This window comes from Xenopus tropicalis, chromosome 2 (genome assembly GCF_000004195.4).
Source record: "Xenopus tropicalis strain Nigerian chromosome 2, UCB_Xtro_10.0, whole genome shotgun sequence".
Classification (NCBI taxonomy): Eukaryota; Metazoa; Chordata; class Amphibia; order Anura; family Pipidae; genus Xenopus; species Xenopus tropicalis.
Window position 1 is genome coordinate 98,917,121 of NC_030678.2, and position 26,087 is coordinate 98,943,207.

The window sequence follows — 26,087 nt, forward strand, 5'->3', positions numbered from 1 at the left end:
GCATGTGCATGTCACTGACCCTTCAAAACACAAAATCCAAGATGGGGCAACTCTTATGACAACTTTGAAGGCCTGGATCATTGCTGCTATAGATATTGAACCTTTAGGCTGGTTCAATAAGTTCAGTATATAAAATATGGAATTTTTAGCCATAATTATTTTTAAGGTTTAATTCTACTTTAAAATATTAGGCACAACAAAGCTTGCAAAGGTTGGAAATGACCAAATTAATTAATGGCCACATTACTTAAATGCAATCTCCACCCAAAAACTATTTTTGCATAATAAAATAAGATGTTATTCTAATTAACTTTATAATTTGCATTAATTAATTCAGTGGTTTTAAAGTGATTTGTAAATGTAATTGCTATTGAAAGCAGTTATTACAGATCCTACATACAAAAGCAATTACACTTACAAATCAGTTTAAAGTCGTTTATCATTTTTAAGCAATGTAAATCGGAAATGTTGGTCTTTAGTTGTTAGGTGAAGATTTCTCTCCCCCCTTCACCCCCATGGAGGTAGATGGCTATTCGCTTAGCCAGTTGTTTCCTCCTACTAGAAGAAAGGTAAAGGGTTTGACAAGCTTGGCAATGTTAGCACTGATCTAAACAAATAACTCTCTTATTTGGCAAGCTATAAGATCTATTGGACCTCAAGCACTTTGACCACCATGGGCTTCTGAGGAAGTACTATGAAAGTCAAAACACCTCCTCAACTGCAGAATGAATAAATCAGTTAGGGAGGCCAAATCAGTGGTGCTATGGACATTGTAGTCCATTTTTAAATAAAGTTGGGCACTCCACACAAAGAAGCACCTGGAAGTTTAGTTCACATTTTTTAATAACATGGCACAATTTACATAACACAAGTCTTCGCTGATGAGGAACATGCTGAAGATCGAGTCTCTTCATTTATTTTTTTTTTTTCCTTTTCGGTTACCTTTTTTTTCCTCTTTACATATGTTCTAGAAAGGAATTTATTACATACAGGATAAACAGCAAAAAGGTTTGTATATAACAATCTCTTTACAATACTGAAAGCTACCACTACTGTTCCAGTGTACATAATCTTTTGGGAGGGTTTGTTCCTTAAAAAAACACTGCACAACATCTGGAGTTCACAAAATCTGAAGCTCACAACTAATCCTTCAGTTGACTACTAAAATAGATCTCTGCTTATTAGAAACAACTGTTGGGAGATGTATTAATTTTTTTTCCAAAACAGGATAACAACTTAAGATATCACTTTAATACACTAGAAGACCAATGGACTATGTTTATTTAATACATATATTTTACAGCCCAGGAAACCAAATGTTAATGGCATTCTTCTTCAGATAAAGTCAAATCTTCCCTAGTTCCACAGAGCAGGAACGGGCATCTGACAGATATCCATCTGCTGTTGACTAATACTTCCAACATTGTTAATATCTGCAATTAGAGCTCAACAGCAGCTATGATCCTCAACTCCTGTTGACATGGAACACTAGTCTCAGTTATGGATTAGGAAAAGAGAGACACTGACTGCAAGTGTCCAGGATGGCTTTCACTAGCAGCAACCTTGCTGCTAATGCACTGTACTGCAGTAGTGCTACAGGTCAAAAATGTGCCTTACCATTCAAGAATTTGGTAATAGCAAGACCCTGTCATCTCCCATTTCCTGTGACTCTATATAGTGAATACCTAAGATCATTCTGGTATCTGTAGGAGAATAAAAACTATTGTGTTTTTAATTATGGGAGGTGCAAACACTCTAGTTTATAACCAGTATTTCGGGTTGTGACTATAATCCATAACAGATGACAGAAAAAAACATTGTTACGCTTTATGATTTTCTTGTGGAAAATTTGACTTCAGCTTATGTGTATATGTTTTAAATGCTCCTTTTTGTGTTTGAAAGGCTTTTTGTGATAAGCCTCTATAATAATTGCATAGTTGAGGGGTTAAGTTGTCTCTAACAATATAGGAAACACAGTATATGCAGTCTGTGTTTGAAGAGTAAGGTTGCAGACTGAAGAGTTTAAGTACAGTATTTTTGTAATACATTATTTCATTATTTCAAGTCTATTTACAACTATACACAGTAAAGCTTTCATTCTACCCTTTTGCATATATGATCCATTACCCAATGAAGCAAATCTCCTTTTTTATATATTTATATATATTTACATTTCCTTTTAATATTGTCCAATAAGTCCAATGGTTGAAATGAATTATTTCTCTCTGTTCCAACCCAATGCTTTACATTAACAAAATAAAACAAAGAAACAAACATCTGAAATTGCTAAAAGATCTGAAAGTCTTCCACATATAATATACAAAAGATTGAAAATCATTGCTCTTGTAGACTTTACATTTTTACAATGATCAAATATTAAGCTCTTTGCTGCTTAATCGAGTTATTTGTCCATTTATTTTTGTCAAGTCATTTTATTCTGTCTCTATCGTGCTTCAATGTCTTTGAGTGTGTGCGAAGGTGGTCTGTCTCTGATCTCTGTGGATAAGGGAGTAGTCCTTCTGGGAGAGCCTGGTCTTCCTCCCAAAGTAGAAATAAGTGGTGGTGGTGCACTTAATGCTGCTGTTGGGGGAGTCTTATTTAGGATTCCATTTTGATGTCCTGTGGTAGGACTGACCCTGGCATAGTGCATACTAGGAAGTCCAGGAGTTATTAAGCTTGGATGAGGAAGATGACCATCCAAAGCAGCTGGGTGAACTGCATGAAGACGGGCATGTTCATAGTCCTCTCGAAGCATATGTAATCGCTCTCTTTCTTCCAAATGGCTTACACGCTCATGCTCCCTACGTGGATCAACAGCAAGATGATGATGGTGATGATTGTAATCATGAGGCTCTCTGTCCCTGAATGACCTCTCAGCTTCATACAAGCGGGGCGCAGTTAAACGGTGAAGTGGATCATTTCTCAGTAAAAAGTCTCTTCCCAGTGGATCCCTCCTATGAATATCAAGGCCTCTATAGGGGTCTCTCAATGGATCTCGCATAGGATCCCAATGAAAGGATGGGTATGGAAACCTTTCCCCACCAGGTATAGGACTTATTCCCATAAAAGGGGTCATCATGCGAGTCCTATCTAAACCCCCAATGCTGTTCATTGGATGCATTCCAGCTACTCCCATAGCCATGGGCAGAGATGCTAAATGACTTGGATGGACATTTGATGTAGATATTGGTGGAGGCTGTTCAGAGGTCCTATGAATTTGAGATCCATCAGGGACAACTATATCATGCTCTTCTTTTCGTTCTTCCTTTACTTTCACATCATTGCTTTTCTTTTGATTATCATATGTCTCAGTCTTTCTCTCAGTCTCTCGATTAGAATTACTGTTAGGTCTAGTATTTTCCATTGTAGGTGGTCTGACATAAGGTGAAGGTACCCTATTTAACTGTTTTGCTTCATCTATTGTTCTACTTTCATGAACAAGATTGTCTTTCTCTAAAATATGGTTGTCCTTTGTTTTGTGTTCCTCTATACTTGCTTCTTTCCACGAGTCAGAGTGCTCTCTTTCTCTTTCCTTCGGCTTTTCTTTCTCTCGCACATCATTGTTTAAATTATTTCTGTTTTGCTCAGATAAACTGCGGTTATGTCCTGTAGAGTTCACCTGATTAATAGGTGCAGGCGAAGGATGACTTGAGTGTCTCTTCTCAACATTTTCCCTAGGAAAGATAAAACACATGATATATTAGTAAAATATTTAAAGAAATCATGTTAGAATTAGAATAGCTAAAAACATCATCCGCCACTGGCATTATGAAAATCAAAGTGGTTTGGTGTACAAAGCAGCTGCACAGATCAGTCAGACTTGCTCCCTATAGTACTGATTGCACTGGTGGGGATTACTGTCCTGTAGTTGTCAGTGTGCATTAAACTGTTAACTGATTTATGTCAACTAAATGACATTACTGAGTAAATCACAGATTTCTGTACTTTTGCAGAGTTGAACTGTTAAATACAATATACAATGCAATATACAGAAATATTACACATTTTCCCCACATGCATACAAAGGTAATGGTATTCAACAAGATTTCCTAATTCTTTAACATCATGGAGGTATAAATATAGTCTCATATAGATAACACATTTTGCTTCTTCTCTCTCTGAAACTGGAAGTAAACAGTTCATTGCCTTCCCCAACCTTGCTTGAGCTACCCCCTACAGCAGGGCCTGGCAATCTGTGGAGTCAGCAAATGTCAGAGAGGCTGCTGTGAAATGCCATAGACAGTCACTATTTCGTGGGCTGATGGGGGGGGGGGTCTGTTTGGGCCTCTGTGTACTTGAAATTCCAGGGCCTATGTTCAATCCCAGTCCAGGCCTGCCCAACAGTATGGTCCTGGGTAAAGGAATGGGGCTTTCATGATGTCTAATAAACAGAACGGTGTTTTTTTAATATGTAAAATGTGGATTTATAGATAATAATAAATCTCTGCTGATAGCAATGAGAAAACATTAAATATTCAGCCAAATAGTCTATTTTAAGAAAGTTTTTATTTCATTTCACTAAATTAAATAAACAAAATACATTTTAAGTAAGAAAAGCTTTGGGACAGTACCTTACACACCTTTCTTTATCATCCTTAGTTGCTGTCTCTCGTTTGTCTGCATCTCGTTCATGGGATGCTACAGAGGAACTTCTTTCAGACTCCCCAGGTTTAAGCCATGGTGGTGGAGTAGGGAATGAAGGTGGAGTTCGATGCAACCGATTCCATGGTTCGTGAGGGTTGTTAAAGCTCTGCATGTTAGGCCCTTCCTTATGGCTAAACATTGAGTTGGATGCTATAAGAAACAATACATAATTAGACAAAAGCTTGCTTTTTCTGGCAGTGCTAACATTATAAGGACACCTTATGTTTATAGTGTAAGAAGCATATGACTTTTATACTTTGAATTAAAGAACTGGTGTGAAATGATTCACATATTTATAAACCAGTAGAGAGTAAGGCCAACAAGTTTCTAAATAAAGCAGCAGTGCAATCACCAGGACCAAATCTGCCACACATCTGACAGGAACCATGCAATGATCATTCACTCATTGTGCAAATGCAGGTTTTGTATATTTGCAATTATTCATATAATGTGAAGCTGCTAATTTGCTTCCTTTCTGTTAGATGGCATTATACACCAGTATAGGTTAATGTGTATAGTCCATATATTTATGAAAGATGAAAAGATTATACTCACTAACTGATGGGTTTCCTAGTCCACCAAAGGCACTTCCACCAACAGCAGCAAGACCGCTAAATGTGGATGGTCGGTTAAATTGTTCTATTGAGAAAAATAAAAGAAAAAGATCCATGTAGATATTAAAACAGCATTGTCTTAACCATGGGGAAAAATGTTTTACTAGACTAACCCAAGCATACTTTTCTTGCCATAAACATGAGGCAGTTTAGACACTTGCTTTTACTCTTCCAGAACACCATTCAACGAAAAGCGTATATATTCCCTAAATCAAAATCTCACCATAATTTTTAAAAATGAAATACACTTTGACTCTGCAGGCATTGTGATTCTGGTCATGAATATATATTACATAAAGTTTAAAACTAATGCATATGAGATGAAACAGTGGGGTTTGTTTATGAAACAAATTATAGGAACTGATAGCGAAGAGATTACATTAAAAAAGAACATCTCCTGGTCCTAAAGCAGAAAGTGGCATGTCAAATTAAAAGAATAATTACTACTAATCATTTAAATTGATTAGTTTCCTGTATAAGTCATATTATAATCTTTTGTGAGAGGAGACAACACAATAGCCCCAGGGCCATTTTGCTTCCCCTGCCCTTAGCGCTTCGCTGGCACCCCCTGTCCCCCCCTCCCGCACTCGCTTCCCCTGCTCAAACCCCTTCCCGCTTGTTCCTCCCTCCCTCTTTGAGGTCTGCCCAGAAATCCAGGCCTGGATAGCCCACACACAAATCATGAGAAAACCAGAAACTACAGTGCTGGTATGAGGGTACTTCTACATCAGTGTAGACTGTATCCTTTTCCTCCTAATAGTGTAAGGACCTATGTCATGCATTACTTTCTTAATTGATTCTTACGACATAGAATGAATAAAATAATTTAAAAAAAAACAAAAGAATTATGCAATTATTAAACTTGGTTATTTCCATCTTAAACTTTTTCAAGGTATCACATTCCTTAGCATAAAAAAAAAACTTACCAAGGTGAGCTGATGGGTTAAGGAAATTGCTGTGATGAGGTGGTGGACCAAATGGAGCCGCTGCAGGGTGTGTGCCACCTACAACAGGACAAATGCAGATATTAACAAAAACAATAGTAATCACAGTTTTGCTCATTAAACCTTTGCAGTGAACAGTTAAAATAAAAGTACAGGTATGGGATCCCTTATCTGGAAACCCCTTATCCAGAAAGTCCCAAATTACGGAGAGGCCATCTCCCATAGACTCCATTATAAACAAATAATTCTAATTTTTAAAAAATAATTTCCTTATTCTCTGTAATAATAAAACAGAACATTGTACTTGATCCCAACTAAGATATAATTAATCCTTACTGGAGGCAAAACAAGCCTATTGGGTTTATTCAGTATTTAAATGATTTTTAGCAGACTTAAGTTATAGAGATCCAGATTATAGAAAGATTCTTTATCCGGAAAACCCCCGGGTCCCGGGAATTCTGGATAACAGGTCCCATACCTGTACAATAATTTAAACATTCACTTTAACCTACCATTGTGGTTCTTCAAAGCAATTATAATATGACAGAAAAGGAAGTGAGTGAGTGCCAGTGGAACTGCACATGCTCAGTGGGCTCTAGACTGTTGTTGAGAAGCTAATGTTAAAGGAACAGTTCAGTGTAAAAATAAAAATGAGCAAAATAGATAGACTGCAAAATAATAAATGTTTTCAATACAGTTAGTTAGGCAAAAATGTAAAATGAAATGGCCAGAACTCTACTTCCTGCTTTCAGTTATGGGCCATAACTGCTCAGTTAGTTTGCATTTGAATCTGACCTGCGGGCTCACAAACTAAATGAACAGTTATGTCCCATGTGCCCCCCCCCTAAATTTACTGACTAACTAAGAGCTTAGAGAGCTGAAAGCAGGAAGTAGTATTCTGGCTATTATGTTAAACATCTGCTCACTCCAGCTTTTATAGATTCCATTTTTGCCTAACTAACTATATTACAAGTATTTTTTATTTTGCACTGGCTACCCATTTTACACCCCCCCGCTTGATGGAACACGCAAAAGGGTGGGGGGAGGTGCAGGGGTAAGGTGGCTTGGCCCGCCCTTGGTTGAACAAGGGTGAATAATGCCCCATTACAGGAGAAGGAAAGCCTAAGTCACTTGGGGGTGCAAAAATATTAGGCACCCCCAAGTGACTTAAATAGCTTACCTTTTAAATAGCTTACCTTTTACCTTGGGCACCCCCAAGTGACTTAGCCTTTCCTTCTCCTTTAAAGGACAAGGAAACCAGAATTCATTAAGGGGATGTCAATATGCACAGCCCCAGGAATCATAAGCACTGTGATGCCATCTTACTTAAAATTCCCAGGCCTCCCTAGTACAGACTTTGATTCTTTGTGCACAAGTACAGTAAAAAATGTACCCTAATGCACATGTGCAAGTTTATGTCTTAGAGGGAAAAACGTAAAAAAATTATGGCATTGCGTTAATTTTTTTCCTCAGATCAGTGAATTTTTTTTCACTTAAAGGGAAACTGGCCCAAGAAAAAAACTTAGCAATTAGATTCACTGGGAAGGGGGCTAATACATTGGGTATCTTACAATCAATCTGAGTTTCCTTGTTCTTTTATACCCCATTATTTGAATACAGAAATGGGGAGAGAGTAAAGGTAAAATAATAAGGCATGCACATAGCTCATGTTGAACATTGGTGTTTATTGCCTATTTAAGTATAAACCAGAATATCTGCATTCAGAATCAGAATGGATAGAAGCCTGTGCTCCACTGAAACAGATGTAATTATGTATTACCATAGTGTTTTGTATTGTACATAGGGCTTCGCAAAGACGTCAGCAAGACAAATAACACAAAAGTGTTTAAAAACAGATGTGCCAGGAATTTATGGCATCTCTGCACCAAACCACTTACAATATGGAGGAGAAGAGAAATAGTAAAACACAAGGATAAGGACCAGTAGAGGGTATGTTACCAGATGATAAAGGATATAAAGAAATGACGAGAGGATTTTTATGTATTTTATGTTTCTCCTCAATGGGACTAGTCCCCATAATTCCTTGTGTTTATTTTCATACATGAAAATGAGGTGGTCTCCTCTACTCTTTTGATTTATCTGTGGATCCACACCCCTGGCTCTACCTAAGCTAATCAGAAAACCCTACACTACACTGATGAGCACCAAGAGGTTGGTAACCGGTCTGTAGTTGGGAATCTGATCCGCTAGTAAGAATCTTGGGTTTCAAGGCGTTCAGTCCCTATTAGGCACAATGATTTCAACAAGATTATTTCTACCCACCAGCAGCAGAGAAGAGCGTTGAAGGGCGTGCCAAGTCGTGGGGATGTGGATGGGGATGAATCGCACCAAAGAGGCTGGGGCCCGGAGGCCTGCTCAAAAACTCCGGCTTCAGGCCAAAATCCAGCTTGTGTGGGTCTGTCTGCATCTGCTTCTAAAATGGAAAGCATGAACAAACTGAAAATTCCCTTGTGACACACAAGAAAGAAGAGACTTTATAGACCATGCAAAATGCCACATTCACACCTTGGAATTGCAGAACTGATCTCTGTGTATGCTATAATTGAAAATACATTTTTTCAGAATATCTGATGTTATCAGAAGTGACAACACTGTAATATTATTAATTGAGCAATTTGGTGTGTAGAGAAAGCATACAGGAAAATAAAAAGGTAGAAATGTATACATGAACATACACCAACAAGCTTATCAGCTCATGAATTATCAATTCATCTTTATCATTAAAACAAAAATAGATTTGTTGGATTTTATGGTTGTGTAGTTCATAAAGCGTTCATACATTTACTCACAGATTTTGAGACACTCAATTTAAAAGACTGTGATACCAAGTGCATATAGTTAACCAAGTTAGCCAACATTTGACCAAACGGTTCACCACCTGCCCACGCATTGGGGTCCAAACAAACAAATGTCCTATTAGTGCCTGGTAGGAATCAAGCAGATCCCAAACATTCTGTTAAATCCAGTCAATGATTTTCTAAGGCCTATTATTATCAATTTGTTAAATTAACCATTAAATGAACATTCACCAAACTATCAGCATTTGTAACTAAATTTTACAACTATCTGCCCAGGTTGCTATCACTCTAAATGGCCCCATCTAGACATGCATGTTCAGCTTAATAGAGCCTAAATATGGGCATTTCTGCTGTCCATTTACAGCTTTTATCTGTTTGTGTATGACCACCTTTAGGGCTCTGGCACACGGGGAGATTAGTCGCCCGCAGCAAAACTCCCTGTTCACGGGCGACTAATCTCCCCGAGTTGCCTACCCCTGCCATCCCACCGGCGAACATGTAAGTCGCCGGCGGGATGGCAGATGCGGCAGGGCGATTTCAGGAGACTTGCGAGTCTTTTTCGGCGATTTGCGCAAAATCGCGCCACGGCGTCTGCCATCCCGCCGGCGACTTACATGTTCGCAGGTGTAGGCAACTCGGGGAGATTAGTCGCCCGCGAACAGGGAGTTTTGCCGCGGGCGACTAATCTTCCCGTGTGCCAGAGCCCTTAGTCTCACTCAGCTGTGTTTGTATATGGATCAGTAAGGTCAATAATCCATTCTTACCCTGATGAAGCCATTTGGTGGACTTCCTTTAAAAAATACAATGCATACCAGGTATCTTAAAATCCAACACATGTACAAATTACTGTATGGGACTGTATTATTGTGAATTTAGTGCAGCTAGGTTAAAGTGAACAAAGAGGAAAGAAAAACCGACATCCATGGCAGCAGAGGGGAAATGATCAGTTTAATTATTAATAATGTTTAACTGCTTACTAATACATCTACATTATGGCAAAGCTACCTTAATTTAAGCAATGAAACTAAAACCATAATATGATGGTATGAGGTTCTACACCAAGTATGTTTAGCTTCTGTTTAGTATATATATATATATAAGATATATAAGAAGGTTTGACCCTGAAGAAGAACACATTTAGTGTTCGAAACGTTGGATTAATAAAGATTTTTTGTTCTTTTTTAAAGCCCCTGTGTGTGCGGCACTATATATATATATATATATATATATAAATATATAAGTTATAAACAAGGTTCAGGAACCGCTCACACAGGTCTTAAGTAACTTTAAATCAATTTATTAAAGGTGAACAGACAACTAACTTTGTCAAAGGCTGGTGTGTCAGCCGAAACGTTAGTTGTCTATTCACCTTTAATAAATTGATTTAAAGTTATTTAAGACCTGTGTGAGCAGTTCCTGAACCTTGGTTATAACTCTTATATGAACTCTTGCAGTAACTGCACCCAGGCGAAATATACCATTTTTTACGTGAGTGCTGGCTTCCCATGATCGATATATATATATATATATATATATTATATATATTGTATATATTGGTAGAACCTATGCTCATGTGACCAATACAAAAACCCCAACACAAGGACTAGCATTACTAATTATTTGTTGAGCTTTAGTTGTCCTATATGAGGCACTGCTCAGACACAAATACAACTCCCAGTGATATTAAGTATAAAGCACCACAAATAGCTAGGAGTCATTTGAAAAACTGTGTTTATTTTAATGACTAAACTTAGATGTCTTGACTCTATCACTTTGGGGAATACATGATAGTGGTAAATTGAGTCTATTTACTCCTGTGTGGATTAACAGTTTTTTAATAGTTTTTCTCAATTGGGTAACCATGGTCTCCCAGGGAAAATCCTCTTCACTACAATAAAGCAGCTTCAAGCTTTGCATTGCTGTGTGATGGAACATAAAGCAATACAATTTCCCAGAGTAGGAGCAAATTAAACACAATACAGGTACGTTCCTAAGATTGAAAAACTGGGCTAAAACAACAATATAGAATTTAGTTGCTTCCTTTGAATTATACAAAATTTAAACTTATACAAATATACTTATACACATGGTAATTAGTTTGTGCATTTTGTGAGTCACTCACAAGTTGGGCCAACATCTTCAGAATGGCAATGGCCTATGTTTTCCTCAAATCAGTTGTGCCTACTGATACAATGCACTAGTGGAACCCTGGTACTATTGCCACATGCAGGCTTGTGGTAATTCCAGGGTTCTCTTGCCTTAAAAGTATTAAGGCTCATATGTCTTTGGCTGGAAAATCCTGTTAAGTGAGGATTGGACTGGGCTATGGATATGGTCCTCCCACAATAGAGTTGTATGGACCCCGCATGGGATCCAATCACTGAGCTGGGGGCCCAATGATCTGACTTGCCTGATATACCCCAAGAATTGGGCACAAAATTTATCCTTATGTGGCCATACAGATAATTGAATATCAGCAGGGAATAATGCTAGCTGGCTGTGTTTTCCCACTGAGAATTATCACCTACTGGCAGGCTGCAGGACTATTCACCATGCATTTCCCAGGGGTATCTTAACTAATGCCATCTCACCTCTGCAAGACTTAGCAATCATTGTGTAACAACATTGAGTTCAGGTCTACAACAAGGCTGTTAGCATTCAAACCCTGTAGTGAACTGCCACTTACATATGTTGTGATGGCTGAAAAAAAATAAAATAATACTTCAGAATAGGACAAGAATAGCTCTAGAAAACAGGAGAGCCTGTTCTTGTTATAGTTTATACAGGAGTAGCCAGCTCCTTCTTGTATACTCTTATCAGGCCCTGTATAACATGTATAATTATTTCTTAATGAATCAGATTAAAGTGGGGATGAGTCAAAGCAGGAATTACTTCCTATTGGTACACTTATTAAATGTCCCTGCTGCTCCCTTAAATGCAGTCCTCACTCGTGACCGGAAAAGTAAATATAAAAATCTAAATCTAAAGTGGGGCTGACTTGAATATATTGCAACATATATATATAGTGCATTTGAGTAAGCTTGAGACATAATTAAGTTGCGGGCCTCTCATGTGCCAAATTAGCACAAAAAAGCCTGAATCCTGAACCTTACTTTTGTAAGTAATTTCTTAGTGACAAAGCATCAGTCAGCAATGGAAGGCCATTATGTAATGCATTATGATAAGAAATGTCCACTAAACCATGTATATAAGGAAGAAAATGGATAGGAATCAATCCTTACAACCAAAAGTTTAGACTAATTTAACACTGACCTTTACTTTTTGTTGGTGATGATATATTTGCCAGGCGATATGAACATGCATGGCACACCATTTTCCAGGTTTCTGAAGGAGAAAAAGTGTAACAGTAAATAAAGATATCAGAGATCCATCACTGTGAAAAATAAATAACAGAAAAAGGAATAAAACAAGAAATCAAAGTGCTTGTGTTGAACAGACCTACAGCAGAAAGGCTAAACAAGTTTACTAATAAATATTTAGGTCTAGGAAGTCTGACCTGTGGCTAAACTAAAAACCCCAGCATCCCCTGGCAGTCAGTGAATGGGAATGGCAAATTGACAACAGCTGTGGAGCCTCAAGTTGAAGGTCCCTAGTTTAGGCAAATTAAATTGGTTTTTAGTCTGTACAAAGCACACATAAATGAATGCACTCAGGAGACTGCTGTGTACACTTAACGCATTCAGACATTTTAAATAAAAATAACATACTTTGTCAGATCAAATTACTGAGGGTTCTGTTTTATTTTTAGCTGTATGTCAACCTGACGCACAGTATGTGCCTGTGGAAAAGCAGCTCTTCCCCCGTACAAAATATTGCTAAGCAATCTTTTAATGTTAAAGTGTTAAATAAGCACATTTATAAATAATATAACCAAGGGCTTATTTACAATGCCCCAAGCAGTCTTCAAAGTGCAAAACAAGGCCACGATCTGCCTTTTTTTTGCACTTGCTCACTGAGTGGGGCATTGTGCAAATAGCCACAGGCCTCTGTGCTCTTTCTGCACTAAGCCTTGCTAGATTCAAAAGGGGCAGGTGGAGGGGGACACATAAATCCTTCCCTTCCATCCCCTACCTGTCCCTACATTGTGCATCACTCTGAGTATAAAGAGTTAAGGTGGCCAACCACATACAATAACTGACCAAACAGCCTGTAAGCGGATGGATACTGTATGACAGGCATACACAGGCTGTCCTTTGGTTGTGACATGAACATGAATCAAATGTTTTATACTGCTGTAATCTGCAAATTTACATTGTATCTTTAACTTACATAACACAGCTTCCCCTTCCCCAGATGCAGTTTTATCATAGTCAGCTAAAGGCAAACAGTGATATATGCCTGTTGTGTAGAAGTGCAAGAAAACAGCCATGAACCCTTTAATGCAAAAAAAAAATTGCCTTGATATTAAATATTACTACCATCACTGATGCGTACTACTGGGTGTTCTGAGCTTCTCTATTTTTTTCCCTCTGATATGCCAAGATTTGTTAATAAAAAAATACTCACCCGCAACATGGGTCTGAAAGGATCTGTCAACTGTGAAGAGAAAATGACAACTTGGTTACATGCCTGTCACTCAGACAATTGCTTTAATTAACAAATGGTTATTGGTTCATAATGAAGAGAAATTAAAATGTTGGGATTTTACTTTTAAATGAAGACCTTTGAGAGAATAATTAGTCAAATTGCATAGAGTAAGAGCCAATCTCAGCGCCTCTTGTGACAATTCCCCATTAAATGTGACAACCTATAGAGCATGTAGCAAAATATCTTGACGTTTCTGAAAGCATCCTTCTACCAATGTTGCCCAGTTTATTTTAAAACATAGAAGAGCCCAACATAAGACCTCTGCCTCCGAATTCAACACCCATTGTCTCCTAACTGCAAATAACGGTGCCTGGACTACACCTTGCCCTTTCCTTTTAGAAAACTTCCCCTCCTAATTTTCATCCATCTATTTGTTTTCCTAAACAGTGCCAGTTGCTTCTAAAACACTAAGTGGAAAGTTTTGGCATGGACTAAAATGGCAATGCAACATTGCCAGCATTTGCCAGCTGCTGTTTTGATACTGAAAAATTATTTTAATGGGCATCAACTGTTCTACGCATCAGACAAGACAAGGCTGGCTTGTTCAAGGCAAAATGCTAATTAGTTGGCTGCAAACATGCAACAAAAAGTCCAGGGAGTGAAGCAAAAAATAAAAAAAATAATAATAATATTGGAATGACATTTTTAGAACTATTTGGCTGCATCAACAGCAATATTATAAATATCTATTAACATGCAAAACAAAAATGTTTTTATGGAATATTTAGAATATACTAACATAAGCATGAATTTGATTTATTTTTGTCTGGACATGTCTCTTGTTATCCTGTTTTGTACATCTCTCTTCTACTTTCTAAGTTTAAATGCCCATTGCAATTGTTATTCTTCTGTTCCAAATCAGTCATTTCATATTAATTTACTCATCACTATGCTCTGCTAACCTCTTACCCCACCTGTGTCAGACACAACAGGCTATTAGGGTGAAGATACACAGAGCTACTAGTAGTAGCTACTTTTTCATGGCTAGTAACTGCCAGAAAATACCCTGCCATAGACAATACCAAGAACTGGCTCTGCTAAAACACACATAGAGACCATGGTCAGCATTGTCTATTTTAGTAGCTGTGACAAGTAGCTGCTACTAGTAACTCTGTGTGTCTTCACAATTACACTCTCCACATGCTTCTTCCTACATATACATATATATAATAATTTATTTTATTTAAAAATGGATACATTTGTTTAAAGGAAAAGTAACACTAGAATTTTTTAAGTAAAAAAGTTATTCTACCCTGCACCAATAACTGCCCTATCCTGCAAACCACTTAGTATTTCAAATGCTTTAATAGAAAATACCTGCTAAAACTTGGCTTCCTGTCAATTGAACTACAGCGATATGGCGAAGGAAGGAGCTGTATCCACTATGCGACGATCGATCGAGCCTAGCCTTCTTTCTGTATAGGAAGGAGTCAGGCTAGGCTCGATCAATCGATCGTCGCATAGTGGATACAGCTCCTTCCTTCGCCGTATCAACGTAGTTCAATTGACAGGAAGCTAAGTTTTAGCAGGTATTTTCTATTAAAGCATTTAAAATACTAAGTGGTTTGCAGGACAGGGCAGTTATTGGTGCAGGGTAGAATAGCTTTTTTACTTAAAAAAATTTAGTGTTACATTTCCTTTAAGAAAAAAAAAATCTTATGTATTTTTTTCACTCAGTTTAGTAAAAAAAATTATCTATAGGGGGAAAATGTATATCTGTATATTTTATTTTTAATGTGCATAAAGTTAAAGGCTTTCAAAGCATGGCCTTGTTTGCACAGCTCAGGCTTGAAAATCAAGAGCCTCCAGTCCACCAATTACATCAATATTTCATCAGCACACTCAATAATACAGCAGCTTTGGGAATTCAGGCCTGTATCGTTACAACAACAACAAATACTGCATTTCATGCACAAACTCTTTCCACTCATGCACCACAGGGGATTATTGCGTGTGTCAGAAAGCAACACACAGAGTGGGCCAATACCAGACAAACAATATTTTGGGATATCTAGACAGAGTTTTCTTTTTGCATACTAAATACAGTAGTGTTAACCCTACTGATATTTGCAATCTTCAATTATTTCACATTTGTCGATCTAAGGATCTTAATGAGGTATATTCTCCATTGAAAGGAAATTAAAATCAACAGATTTTACTTAGGTCAGGGCTGTTTGCATAGGGAATGGAGAACATTGCTTTAGTTCCCTGATTGCTTACTGAGATATATCCACCAACTTTGTATTCAGTATCACAGGAGCAATTAAATCTAAACCTTTCAAATGATAAGGTTTGCATTTTGTGAAAAAAAAAACAAAAAAAAACAGAGATTGTTATCATCTATCTGCTTTTGTCAAAGACCTAAAGGACTCAAATTCTGTAAGACACATTACACTAATCACTCCTGTTACAGAGCTGATACTGATGGGCAGTAATTAGATATGTGAAAATTATCTGCTTGATTCTTAACAGATCAGGCCAATTGTCCCATCTGCTGAATCTCTGTGGCACCATTAATCCAATGAAATTCACAGCCTATTCAAAATCTATTTAATATGTCTACAACAGCCTGCTACGTTTCCATTAAACTAGCTTCCGCTTTATAAGGAAAATATGGTACTTCTGAATAGTATCAGCAATCAAAGAGCCTTTCATTGTGGCAAGAAAAAAAATATATAATATTACTTAGCATAAGGGTACCCTACACATTTCACCATTTTTGGCTAGAAGTCTTGCTACTTAAAAAAGACAGGGATGATTTGTCCACAGATTAATTCAGTTCCAAACTGCCCAAAGTCCAACTATTGCATAGATAAGCCACTTAAGCCATAGAAAAAAAAAATCTCAGTTTTAACCCTTTCTGTTACTGTATTATATTAATTATATATTCCACCACTCTATTCTGACTTTGATAACCTTTGCAAACCATAATTGTTTTTGCTTTGCATATATATATATATTTTTTTTATTTCATATATATATATATTATATATATATATATATATATATATATATACATACACACACACATATAAATACTTTCTGAATTTTATTACATACATATATATGTTATGAGAATTAGAGGCCCGTTTATTAAACTCTCATTTTAGTTGTTTTAGAGGTTTTTGACACCACAAATAAACTCGTTTTCTCTAATAAACAGCCTTTTATGAAAAAAAAAAATATTTAAACAGCCTTTAAAAAAAAACAAAAAAAAACAAAAACTTGAATTAAAAACACGCTTATTTTTCATTTTGTCGCACAGATAAACACATCAAAAACCCAAAAAAGCATGAAGCAAAAAAAAATGAGCCAACTGAAAAAGGACTGCTGCCACTGACTTCTACATGACCTTGACAGATTTTAGTTGGCGTATTTTTACTTTTGGATTTGTTGCAGTTTTGACGCATAACAAATGGTGAAAAAATTAAGGGGTTTTTTTTTGTGCCAAAAAATATGAATTGGGGAAAAAACACTCCACGACCATTAGTAAATGCCCCTTAGGTCTTGGTCCTACCATAAGAGTAATCTTGAATAAACAAATGGTATTGTAAAATGGTATTTAGTTAAAAGTCTCCAAAAATTCTTAAGGCCCCACTTATTAATTTAGTTTTGTGTATATATATATATATATATATATATATATATATATATATATATATAAAACACTAGCACCAAGTGCTTGTCAGATAGAAGCATCAGAAAAGGACAATAAGGCAGCACAAGGTGTTAGGATGATTGACTTCTTTTTACAAGGACACATCTCCCTCATAATAAACATGTTGACATAATGGTGACATTCTGCTGTGAATCTCTGCCTTTTGCTTACCCTGGGGTCCTTTTGCAGGAGAGTATGTGGGACAGTTCCAGGTCTGCCTGCGACATCAATAGGATTGGAAGTCTAAGAATGAGACAACAATTGACGTTAAATAGAAAAGACAAATACTCCCCCCACATGCTACCTTATGTCTCTTCATCTTTATTCCTTGATATAGCCCTTTCCTGACAGTTCCTTTTTTCATATTCATGCACTTGGGGCCTAATGGCCCGTGACTTTCTTTGATAAGTGAAGCTAAACATTATCAGTTTTGGCAGTAGAAATGAGGGGCAATATTAACATGAATTGTTTCTCTGTTCACCCTTTTGTCAACCTTTTAAGTTGTAACTGAAAGCCCTGGTTATCTATTTAGTAGGTTGCTGTAAGTTTTATATTACCGCTCTTAAGGTTAAACAGCAGTGTAGATGTACAATCCTTTATTTCAAGTGTCAATAGGCTGAATGTCCTAGACAAAAAATATTCCTCTGGGCATACTGATAATGAGAAAAGCTCCCATCCCTAACACAGATGGAATTTCAAATGGATTCTTAGCAGGACCACAAAGTTATCCATTGAACTGATGTGTCTCCTGAGACTGAATGCTGCAATACACTGCCAATTATGCACACATTGCAAACTCAGCACTATTGCAGCATATTCCTTATGTGCAGGCCAGTCCATTTTGTTTTCTTACTAATTGCAAATTAAACTATGGTTTACATGACTGCCAATCTCTACCTTAATAGATACAGAAAATGACCAAGCTCTCTTCTGTACCACTGTTTTGTGTATATATATATATATATGCATATTTTCATAATTACTGTAGCCTACAGACAAAACTGAACATTGGCTGCCATTGTTGGCCAATTAGCAAACAGTCTAATGTAGTATTTCAAAACTGTTAACAATTATACCTATTTTAAAAATATTACATAGAGAGAACTAGTAAAGTGACTTAAAAAGATTCAGTTATGGGTAGAGCCACAAAAAAAAGCTTCCTTTTTTCTGAAAACAAAATAAAAAATATAGTAGTAGTGTATAAGAAAAAAAAAACATTGTTTGCGAAGTTAAAAAAAAAATCTATATGGCACAAAAGAAGAGTTATAAATATTTTAAAAGGCAAAACCATTTCCACAGAAGAATGCCTGACCATTCAGACAAGAAGCTTTTAGAATATGCATGAATGTCTTTTAATAAATAGTCATTCATGTTAAGATGGCATGGAAGAAAGATAACAAACAGGAATGGGAGGTATAGTTGAAGTAAAAACAAGAGAGGATGTTTAAAAATGTATTGAACACCACTGAAAGAAGAAAGACAACGTCTGTAAAGGTTCTTTCATTAGGGCAACAATGGTGAGACAGTAACTAAATCAGTTATGTAACACACAGTTATTGAGTCTCAGTGGAATTTATTTTTAATCTCCTACTCCTAAACCTTTGGTCATTTCTTGTCTTTCACTCACATGTATAGTTAATGGGCACGAGTAATGAAATATCTGTGTTTTGAATATAAACAAGTTAACTGCTTCCAGATCCTGATTAAAAAAGGCCATAACTGTATGCATATTCATGCTTAATCTGAAATGGAAAGTCATAATGTTTTATACCATTATTATATGGTTGTAATGGAGTGAAAGTTAAATATTTTGTGCAAGGTCAGTAACCCACACCAAACAATCTGATTCAAAAGTAAATATCTAAGACCATGTTATGCAACCTACTAGTTGGTTGCTATGGGTTACTAGACTTGGAGCAAAGTTTGCAGGGTTACTGTAAATCTATTGCTAATGTCATATAAAAAGAAGGTGTGAAAATGTGTTTTATTTGCCCAAGTACATATAAACAAGCAAAGAGCAACGTTTCGGGCCCCTCCGGACCCTTTCTCAAACCCTTTCCCAGCTTGAGAAAGGGTCCGGAGGGGCCCGAAACGTTGCTCTTTGCTTGTTTATATGTACTTGGGCAAATAAAACACATTTTTTTCACGGCTTGCATCTTCAGCGTGCTACTGGATTTTTTTGCTGTTGGATATTGACTCCCATGCAAGTTGAGGTTCTTCCAGTATTTGCACCTGATACCCGCTTGGGTAAGTTAACAGAGGGTTGAGCTCCCCAATACTGCTATTGATATAAAAAGAAGTTAGCATAATGTAAATCCAGTATTTACTCACCTTAGGCTGAAAGGCCCCTTGAAGTGAGCCGAATGGACCAGTTGGAGGAATCATGGGAGGAATTCCAGAAACAGCTGGAGGATATGAGTGAAATAACTGCAACAAAATAAAAAAAACAAACAGTAAGAAAATTGTATCTGAGCCTAAAGAAGAATCTCCTAAAAACATAATTGGTACACAAGATACAAAAGCGCAGAATAATAGCAAGCAAACACTGATGCATATCAAATTCGGGGATTGTGCATTCACAGAAATGAAGCTGGATTCATGTATATGTAAACAGGAAAACTTTCAACATCAATTAGGACAGAAATGATACCCTTGATGAATTCCATTATTCTAAAATAAAAGGTGATTTTGTAAATATGAATTATTAACTTGGTCTTATTGCCTAAGTGGCTTTCAGAATTTAGCGTACATCAAAAGAGAGTGGATGTTAAGCCAAATAATACCAAGGGAAATAGCAAGCTAATTAAAAAATAAAGCTTTAAGAGAGCCAGGATTTCACTCCATTAAAACTCAATTACTTTGTTAAAGGTTTAATGGTGTTTGGTAAGAAATTAAAGAATATGCACAATTATGACTTCATTAGTCTACTTTAGAGGTTTTTCTGTCACTGTTAATGCTAATCTAAGGGCCATTTAATCTGCGGAAGTAGTTTTGCGGTCTCACTCTCAGGAAACACTGGGAAAGGTATGCCAATGTATTCAAGCTGTATTATCTTCCTTCACAGGAAATGGATATGTGATTGATAGGATGATTCTCTGTATGGCAGTACAGTGTCTACCCTGCATGGGCTGAATGGGGCTGATTATAAATTATGTCATGTCAAAGAATTTGTGGACATAATGAGGCTGCCCCAACACTCCTCTAAAACTATGCCCGATTCTTCTTAATAAAAAAGCTCAGTACAACTAGTCATAATTATATCTAAAGCACCAAATGGTATAAAATTTAAAATGGTCTCCCAGCAACAGTATTGCCTGGCTGCAGAGAAATCTTGTAGAGGTAGCATAGGCAAGTAACATTGATCGATTTAAAGCAAAACATAATTGGCTATATAAGAAAAAAGCCAGCTGTGAACCTTTTGTATCAAGTCTCCAAATTCATTATGCTACTGTAACAAAATGTCAGCAGGGCTCTTTTTCTAATTCCAGGTGCAAAAACTGTGTCCCTTTTAAACACCATATAAAAAAATGTTTGTGATTAAGAGCTGCACTTTCCTTGGTACAGATCAGGCAAGGCGCTGTGTGCTCTGGTAGAGGGGAGCCAGTATCCCCTATCCCGACATGGTAGTTCTGGGCTCCCTTTTCCAATGTTGCAACACCACAAAAAATGGGAAGAAACAAGGGACTCTATTGCTTCTTTTCAGAAACCCTCATCATATAAGGTAACATGTAGTTTTCATGCAATCCTCTGTAATGAATTACCGGTCCCCCAGCTTCTCTCACTAGAACATAATAAAATCTTCAAGCTAAGCAAAAACACAGTAATGGTCACAAGGAGAGTTGATTCTGAGATTCAAGCTGAGTTCATGTGCTTTACTGGGAGCAATTTTAAGACTGTGATGCAGGCTCCAAGCAACAGTAAACATTGCATTGCATGGTAATGTTAAGCTTGGGATAGCATGCCTCCTCACACGCATTACCAATGCACGCTTCCCAAAATGCCCCTTAAGCATGTACTGGAAGAGTTATTGCTTTTACAGCTGACATGGAAATAGCGAAGCTAACAGTCAGTCTGCACATTTAACTTTTATACTATAGAAAACAGTCTTTCCAAATTGTCACATGTCCAATAAAAAGATATAAAAACTAATCAATAACAAAGAAAAATGAATCAAACCCCTGGATAGATCTTGAACCTGTCTTTTGCCAGTTTTTGCTGAAGTGCATGGAGTGCTAAACCATGGAGCTAATATTATGTGTGTTTTATAAATTTTTATACTCTATAAATTTCAAGGCAAACAGATGTTTACAAAACCCCCACAATGTTTTCTAGGAAATTCTAATGTAAATCATTAAGGATTTTAATAGACTGCGAAAATATCTTATATGGCATGCACAACTGCTTGGAAGACAGTCCTTTTAAGAGGCCTTCCCCAAATATTTCTGTAGCCAGCAAAGAAATTCTTTGTCTTTGTGTTTATGATTTTTTTCCATTCTCCTAGGAGAGAAATCATGCCTATATCTCTTTAGATAGATGCCCGTACATACTTCTTAATATGTATAATATATAATAATATTAAATATTATTATGAAGTAATATCAAAGTCTGGGGACCATTCATTTAAGGTGCCTCGCCTGCCTCATTTCTGAGGGATTGTCTTCACTTTAGGTTGTAGGACCTTTCAACAAATGGAGTCTAACCAGTTTTCTTGGTTGACCTAAATATTTCCAATTTAGTTACATTTCTCTGTATTCCTGACAGTTAAAATTGCTAGCTGTCACTATTAATTTTAATCTATATTTTCAATTCTTCAGACAGATGACTGGATGAGCTCATGGTCATTTACATAATATCAACGTTAACCTGAGAATTTAGAAGTGTTCCTTAAACTTGTTTAACCTTGAAATCATTTTCACTGAAAATCTCACAATTCAGTTTATCTTTTGTATCTTAGTGGAAATCAGCAAAACATATTTGCATTAATATTTATATATTTTATTGTAGGTGGTATCAAATTATGTTCAAGAGAATGTATTAAATCAGGAGATTAATACATTCACCAGGAGTGCCTAGACTTCACATTTACATAGATAGATCTATATAAATATATAAGACACTCATACACCCCTATCTCTCCACACAAATAATGTTGTATTTAAGAAAAGGAAAAATGCTGAAATTATTTAAATCCATGGAATATTCCCATTTTCAACCTCCTATTCTATGAATAGCTGTTATATACTTATGCCATTTTAAAGGCCCAAAGAACAGATATCTAAAGAATTAGATATACACTGGTTTTCAAATTTACAGTTGAAACGATCATGGAAAAATTCTCTCAAAACCTTTAGATATGCATTTTAATAAAATTAAATTCAAGCTTTTTTAGTGTTGGTTTGTAATGGATGATGATGGGAAATAACTTGGGGAACATCTGTTTATTTACAAAGCTTTTTTTTCTGGTCTGATGGGTGGCAGACTGTTTACGGGCCCCTCCAACTGACCTGCATGGTAATCACCTGGACCCTGCTGGTGCACTTCAAAAAATCAGCAGGGTTGTGATAATTACCACATAGGGCAATGAAGGGGCAAATCAGAGGAATTGCGCTGTTAGAGAAAGGTATCTATATGACAGTTCCCAGTACCAGGGGCTCTGTTTCTGACATTTGTGTGGTTCAAAGCCAGTTTATCCCAACATACTATACAATATGTTAGTGTAAGTTAGAGATTTGGGGACAACGTAGTGATGTCTATTTACTTTCTTGGGTAGATTTTAAAACATAAATTCATAATGCAAAAATAAAATCTTACAATGTAAGAGGAATTATTAACACCTATGAGATATACCTAGCACTAGAAAATGACAAAATATATCATCTTTTGTAGACTATGACTTGTGGTCAAGTTTATGAGCCCTGACAACTTTTTTGATTAAATACAGGACATAACCTCTAAAGCTAAAACAAATTACATTGACCCATATATTGTTTAAACTCCTATGCTGAAGTCAGACAAAAGAATGGAAATTCAAAGACAAACAATTAAGAAATACATTGAAATTCTGGCAGGTTATTAAGGGGTGATGTTTGCAGCATGCTACAGACAAGCAATAAGCCAACATTGCATGGAGCAGTTTTAAACTCACACTGTGGCGGTAGAAGGGGTCAACTTTTGTAGGGTATTTGTCAAACTGCAAAGGGATTAAAGCAAATAGTTATTACCGTGTTTCTACAAAGCACTCATAAAAGGCCACACTTTGATCACATTGTTGAACAACCTGCAGCACTAACTGCAAGACCACATACAGTTCATTGTTAACAACCACAATGTTTAACCTCTACCAAGCGAACACTGAATCTATTATCAATTCATCCTGATGGTTTTATGGTGTGAATAAAACTTGGCTATGAATGTTGTGCACACAAAGACATTTTTATAGCAGCTATGTATTTTACTTTTACGATAAAAGATGATCCCTATAAATACATTTTTTTCCTACTATAACGTAATAATGCTGAATTGAGACAGCCGCGGTCACCCAAGGGGTATTCCATAAAGAAATATATGATTAGATTTAGAAGTAAGCATCTCTTTTATCACAATCTGCTCACTGGTGGAGAACAAAAGAAACTCTAGTAGAGGGAAAATAAAAATTATATTGGGCTCATATACTTTTGACCTATTGTGTTGTTATAGGTAGTATATGGCCACTGGTGCATAAGTTCCATAACCTTGTAACAAAAGCGAGAGTGAAAGTATGATACATCACAGAGGACCACAAAATTATATATATATATAGGAAATATATTATGCATTCTAATTATTTCAAGTTTTGTTTATCTGGGGCATTATTTTCCCTAAAGCTACATTAATACAAATATATATATATATATATATATATATATATATATATATATATATTGGTTTATCCCTGAAGAAGAACACATTTAGTGTTCGAAACTAAAATTAATAAGGATTTTTGGTTCTTTTTTAAGTCCCTCTGTGTGCGGCACTCTTTTCTTCATTAATACAAATATATATATATACCTGTACATACATACTATATACACAAAAAAGGTAACTACCATTTCTTTTTGCAAAACACAGCAGAATTGTAATTTACATTTTACAGTGCATTTATTACAACCCAATGACTACCGACATTCCTTAATCATAAACCTAAAAAAAGAACACGGCTATTCATAGAGTAAATGGTGTTTAGAGAGAATTAGTACTGAGTCTAAACCAATTGAAAATCTGGCCTAAATTGTCCCAGTTTTCCATTTAGAAATGTTGTGAGGTATGGCATTCATTATATTAAAGTAAGATCAAAATATACTAAGTAGATATATTCTAATACAATTTTTTTAAAAAAAAATGTTTTTTTGCAGAGATCCACACATCTGCAAGTCAATATTAGGTGAAAATAAAACATATCTCCTCTGGTAAGTCAAATCCACTATGTAACATTTCTTGGAGATCAGAAGTAACATAAAGTACCTTACAGTAAGTTATCTGTGAAAATATGCACATTGGGAAACTTTTCTACATTGCATGTATTTAGTTCAAGATTTGGAAATGAACATTGTCTTTTCTGCCGCTGGACTGTTGTTTTTACAATGCGGTAGTTGCATACCAAAAAGTGGAGGATCTTCCTCATTATTTAAATAAAAGAGACTAAATGGATCACGGTTTTGTTTTTACTCTTATACCTGCCCACTAACTACCCCCTAAATCCAAAGGGTTACCTAAAGGAAAGATAATGATCCCTGTTGAATTTACTTCCTGCTCAAGCAGAACACATAAGGGCAATTACATTTATACCTGGCCTGTTAAATCTACCAATCTGCTTGATATCTACCAATGTAGGTCTAAGTTCGCAGTGGTAATCTGTACAAGACTTATAAGCTTAGTTTAGGTTTTAAGCGCTGCTGGAAAACCTCTAGGGCCTGCCTTTATAGCTTTGGTAAGCTGCTTCTCACGCCTGCTAACAATACTGACAGACTGTGAGAAACGGTACAATGTTTACAAGATGGCAGTTTTGAAAGAAGTCTCCTAGTAAAACAATCAACAGAAGTCCCATGAAGCAGAAGCAACAAACTAAAAGTTTTTTATTGTCCCAGGACTGCCTAAAGGCGTTAACATGGCATTTGGTAATCAAGATATTTGACATACTATACAAAACAACTGGACACCACCGCAATGAAGTAACAATCATTTTTAGCAACTGGCCAAAATACAAGCAAAAAGGCCTGCTTGACCAGTATCTGCAAAAATCAGCTAAATATTCATTGGGTCCAATACTACCCACCTCATGGTGGCCATATCGTTGAAGATCCACTTATTTGGCAACCTTGCCAAACAAGCGCATTATTACATGTATGGCCAGCTTAAGGCAACATTGTCACTGAATTCTAATTTAATCATAACAGATGTTCTTTGTAGTTAGTTGAAAACTATTTTCCCGCTATCTAATCTAGTCAGGGCCCCATGCACTCCCTTTATTAGCACACATTATACAGTAAAGTCATTGCTATGCTTAGCAACTGGCCAGTATTTTAATGGCTTGGTGGTAAAGATAATGCTTGATTCTAACATTATTGTTAAGGAAAAAGATAAAAATAAAGGAAAGCAGTTATTTCTTATAAGAATGGTGGCAACTCTAGTCATTACTGAACCACTTACAGCTTTCAACATTAATGTCATTCCTAAATAACAAATTTAGGTGTGAGCCCTTGCAGACAACCCTGTAGACTGTACTCATAAATGTTAACTATCACAATTATATTCTTACATGCTT

General features: G+C 36.4%; 1 protein-coding gene across 1 annotated transcript in view; it reads right to left on the reverse strand.

Moving 5' to 3' along the window:
* Window positions 1-821: 821 nt before the first annotated feature.
* auts2 (AUTS2, activator of transcription and developmental regulator) overlaps window positions 822-26,087 on the reverse strand; it is a 68,651-nt gene continuing 43,385 nt past the window's right edge. Inside the window, exons 7-16 of the mRNA XM_031896219.1 lie at window positions 23,433-23,477; window positions 19,619-19,714; window positions 17,459-17,530; window positions 13,549-13,578; window positions 12,295-12,366; window positions 8,486-8,636; window positions 6,185-6,262; window positions 5,200-5,283; window positions 4,581-4,794; window positions 822-3,674 (exon numbers count right to left, since the gene is read on the reverse strand). Of these exons, the coding sequence (XP_031752079.1) occupies window positions 2,444-3,674; window positions 4,581-4,794; window positions 5,200-5,283; window positions 6,185-6,262; window positions 8,486-8,636; window positions 12,295-12,366; window positions 13,549-13,578; window positions 17,459-17,530; window positions 19,619-19,714; window positions 23,433-23,477 (2,073 nt within the window). The 3' untranslated portion in view covers window positions 822-2,443. The remainder of the gene's footprint in view (window positions 3,675-4,580; window positions 4,795-5,199; window positions 5,284-6,184; window positions 6,263-8,485; window positions 8,637-12,294; window positions 12,367-13,548; window positions 13,579-17,458; window positions 17,531-19,618; window positions 19,715-23,432; window positions 23,478-26,087) is intronic.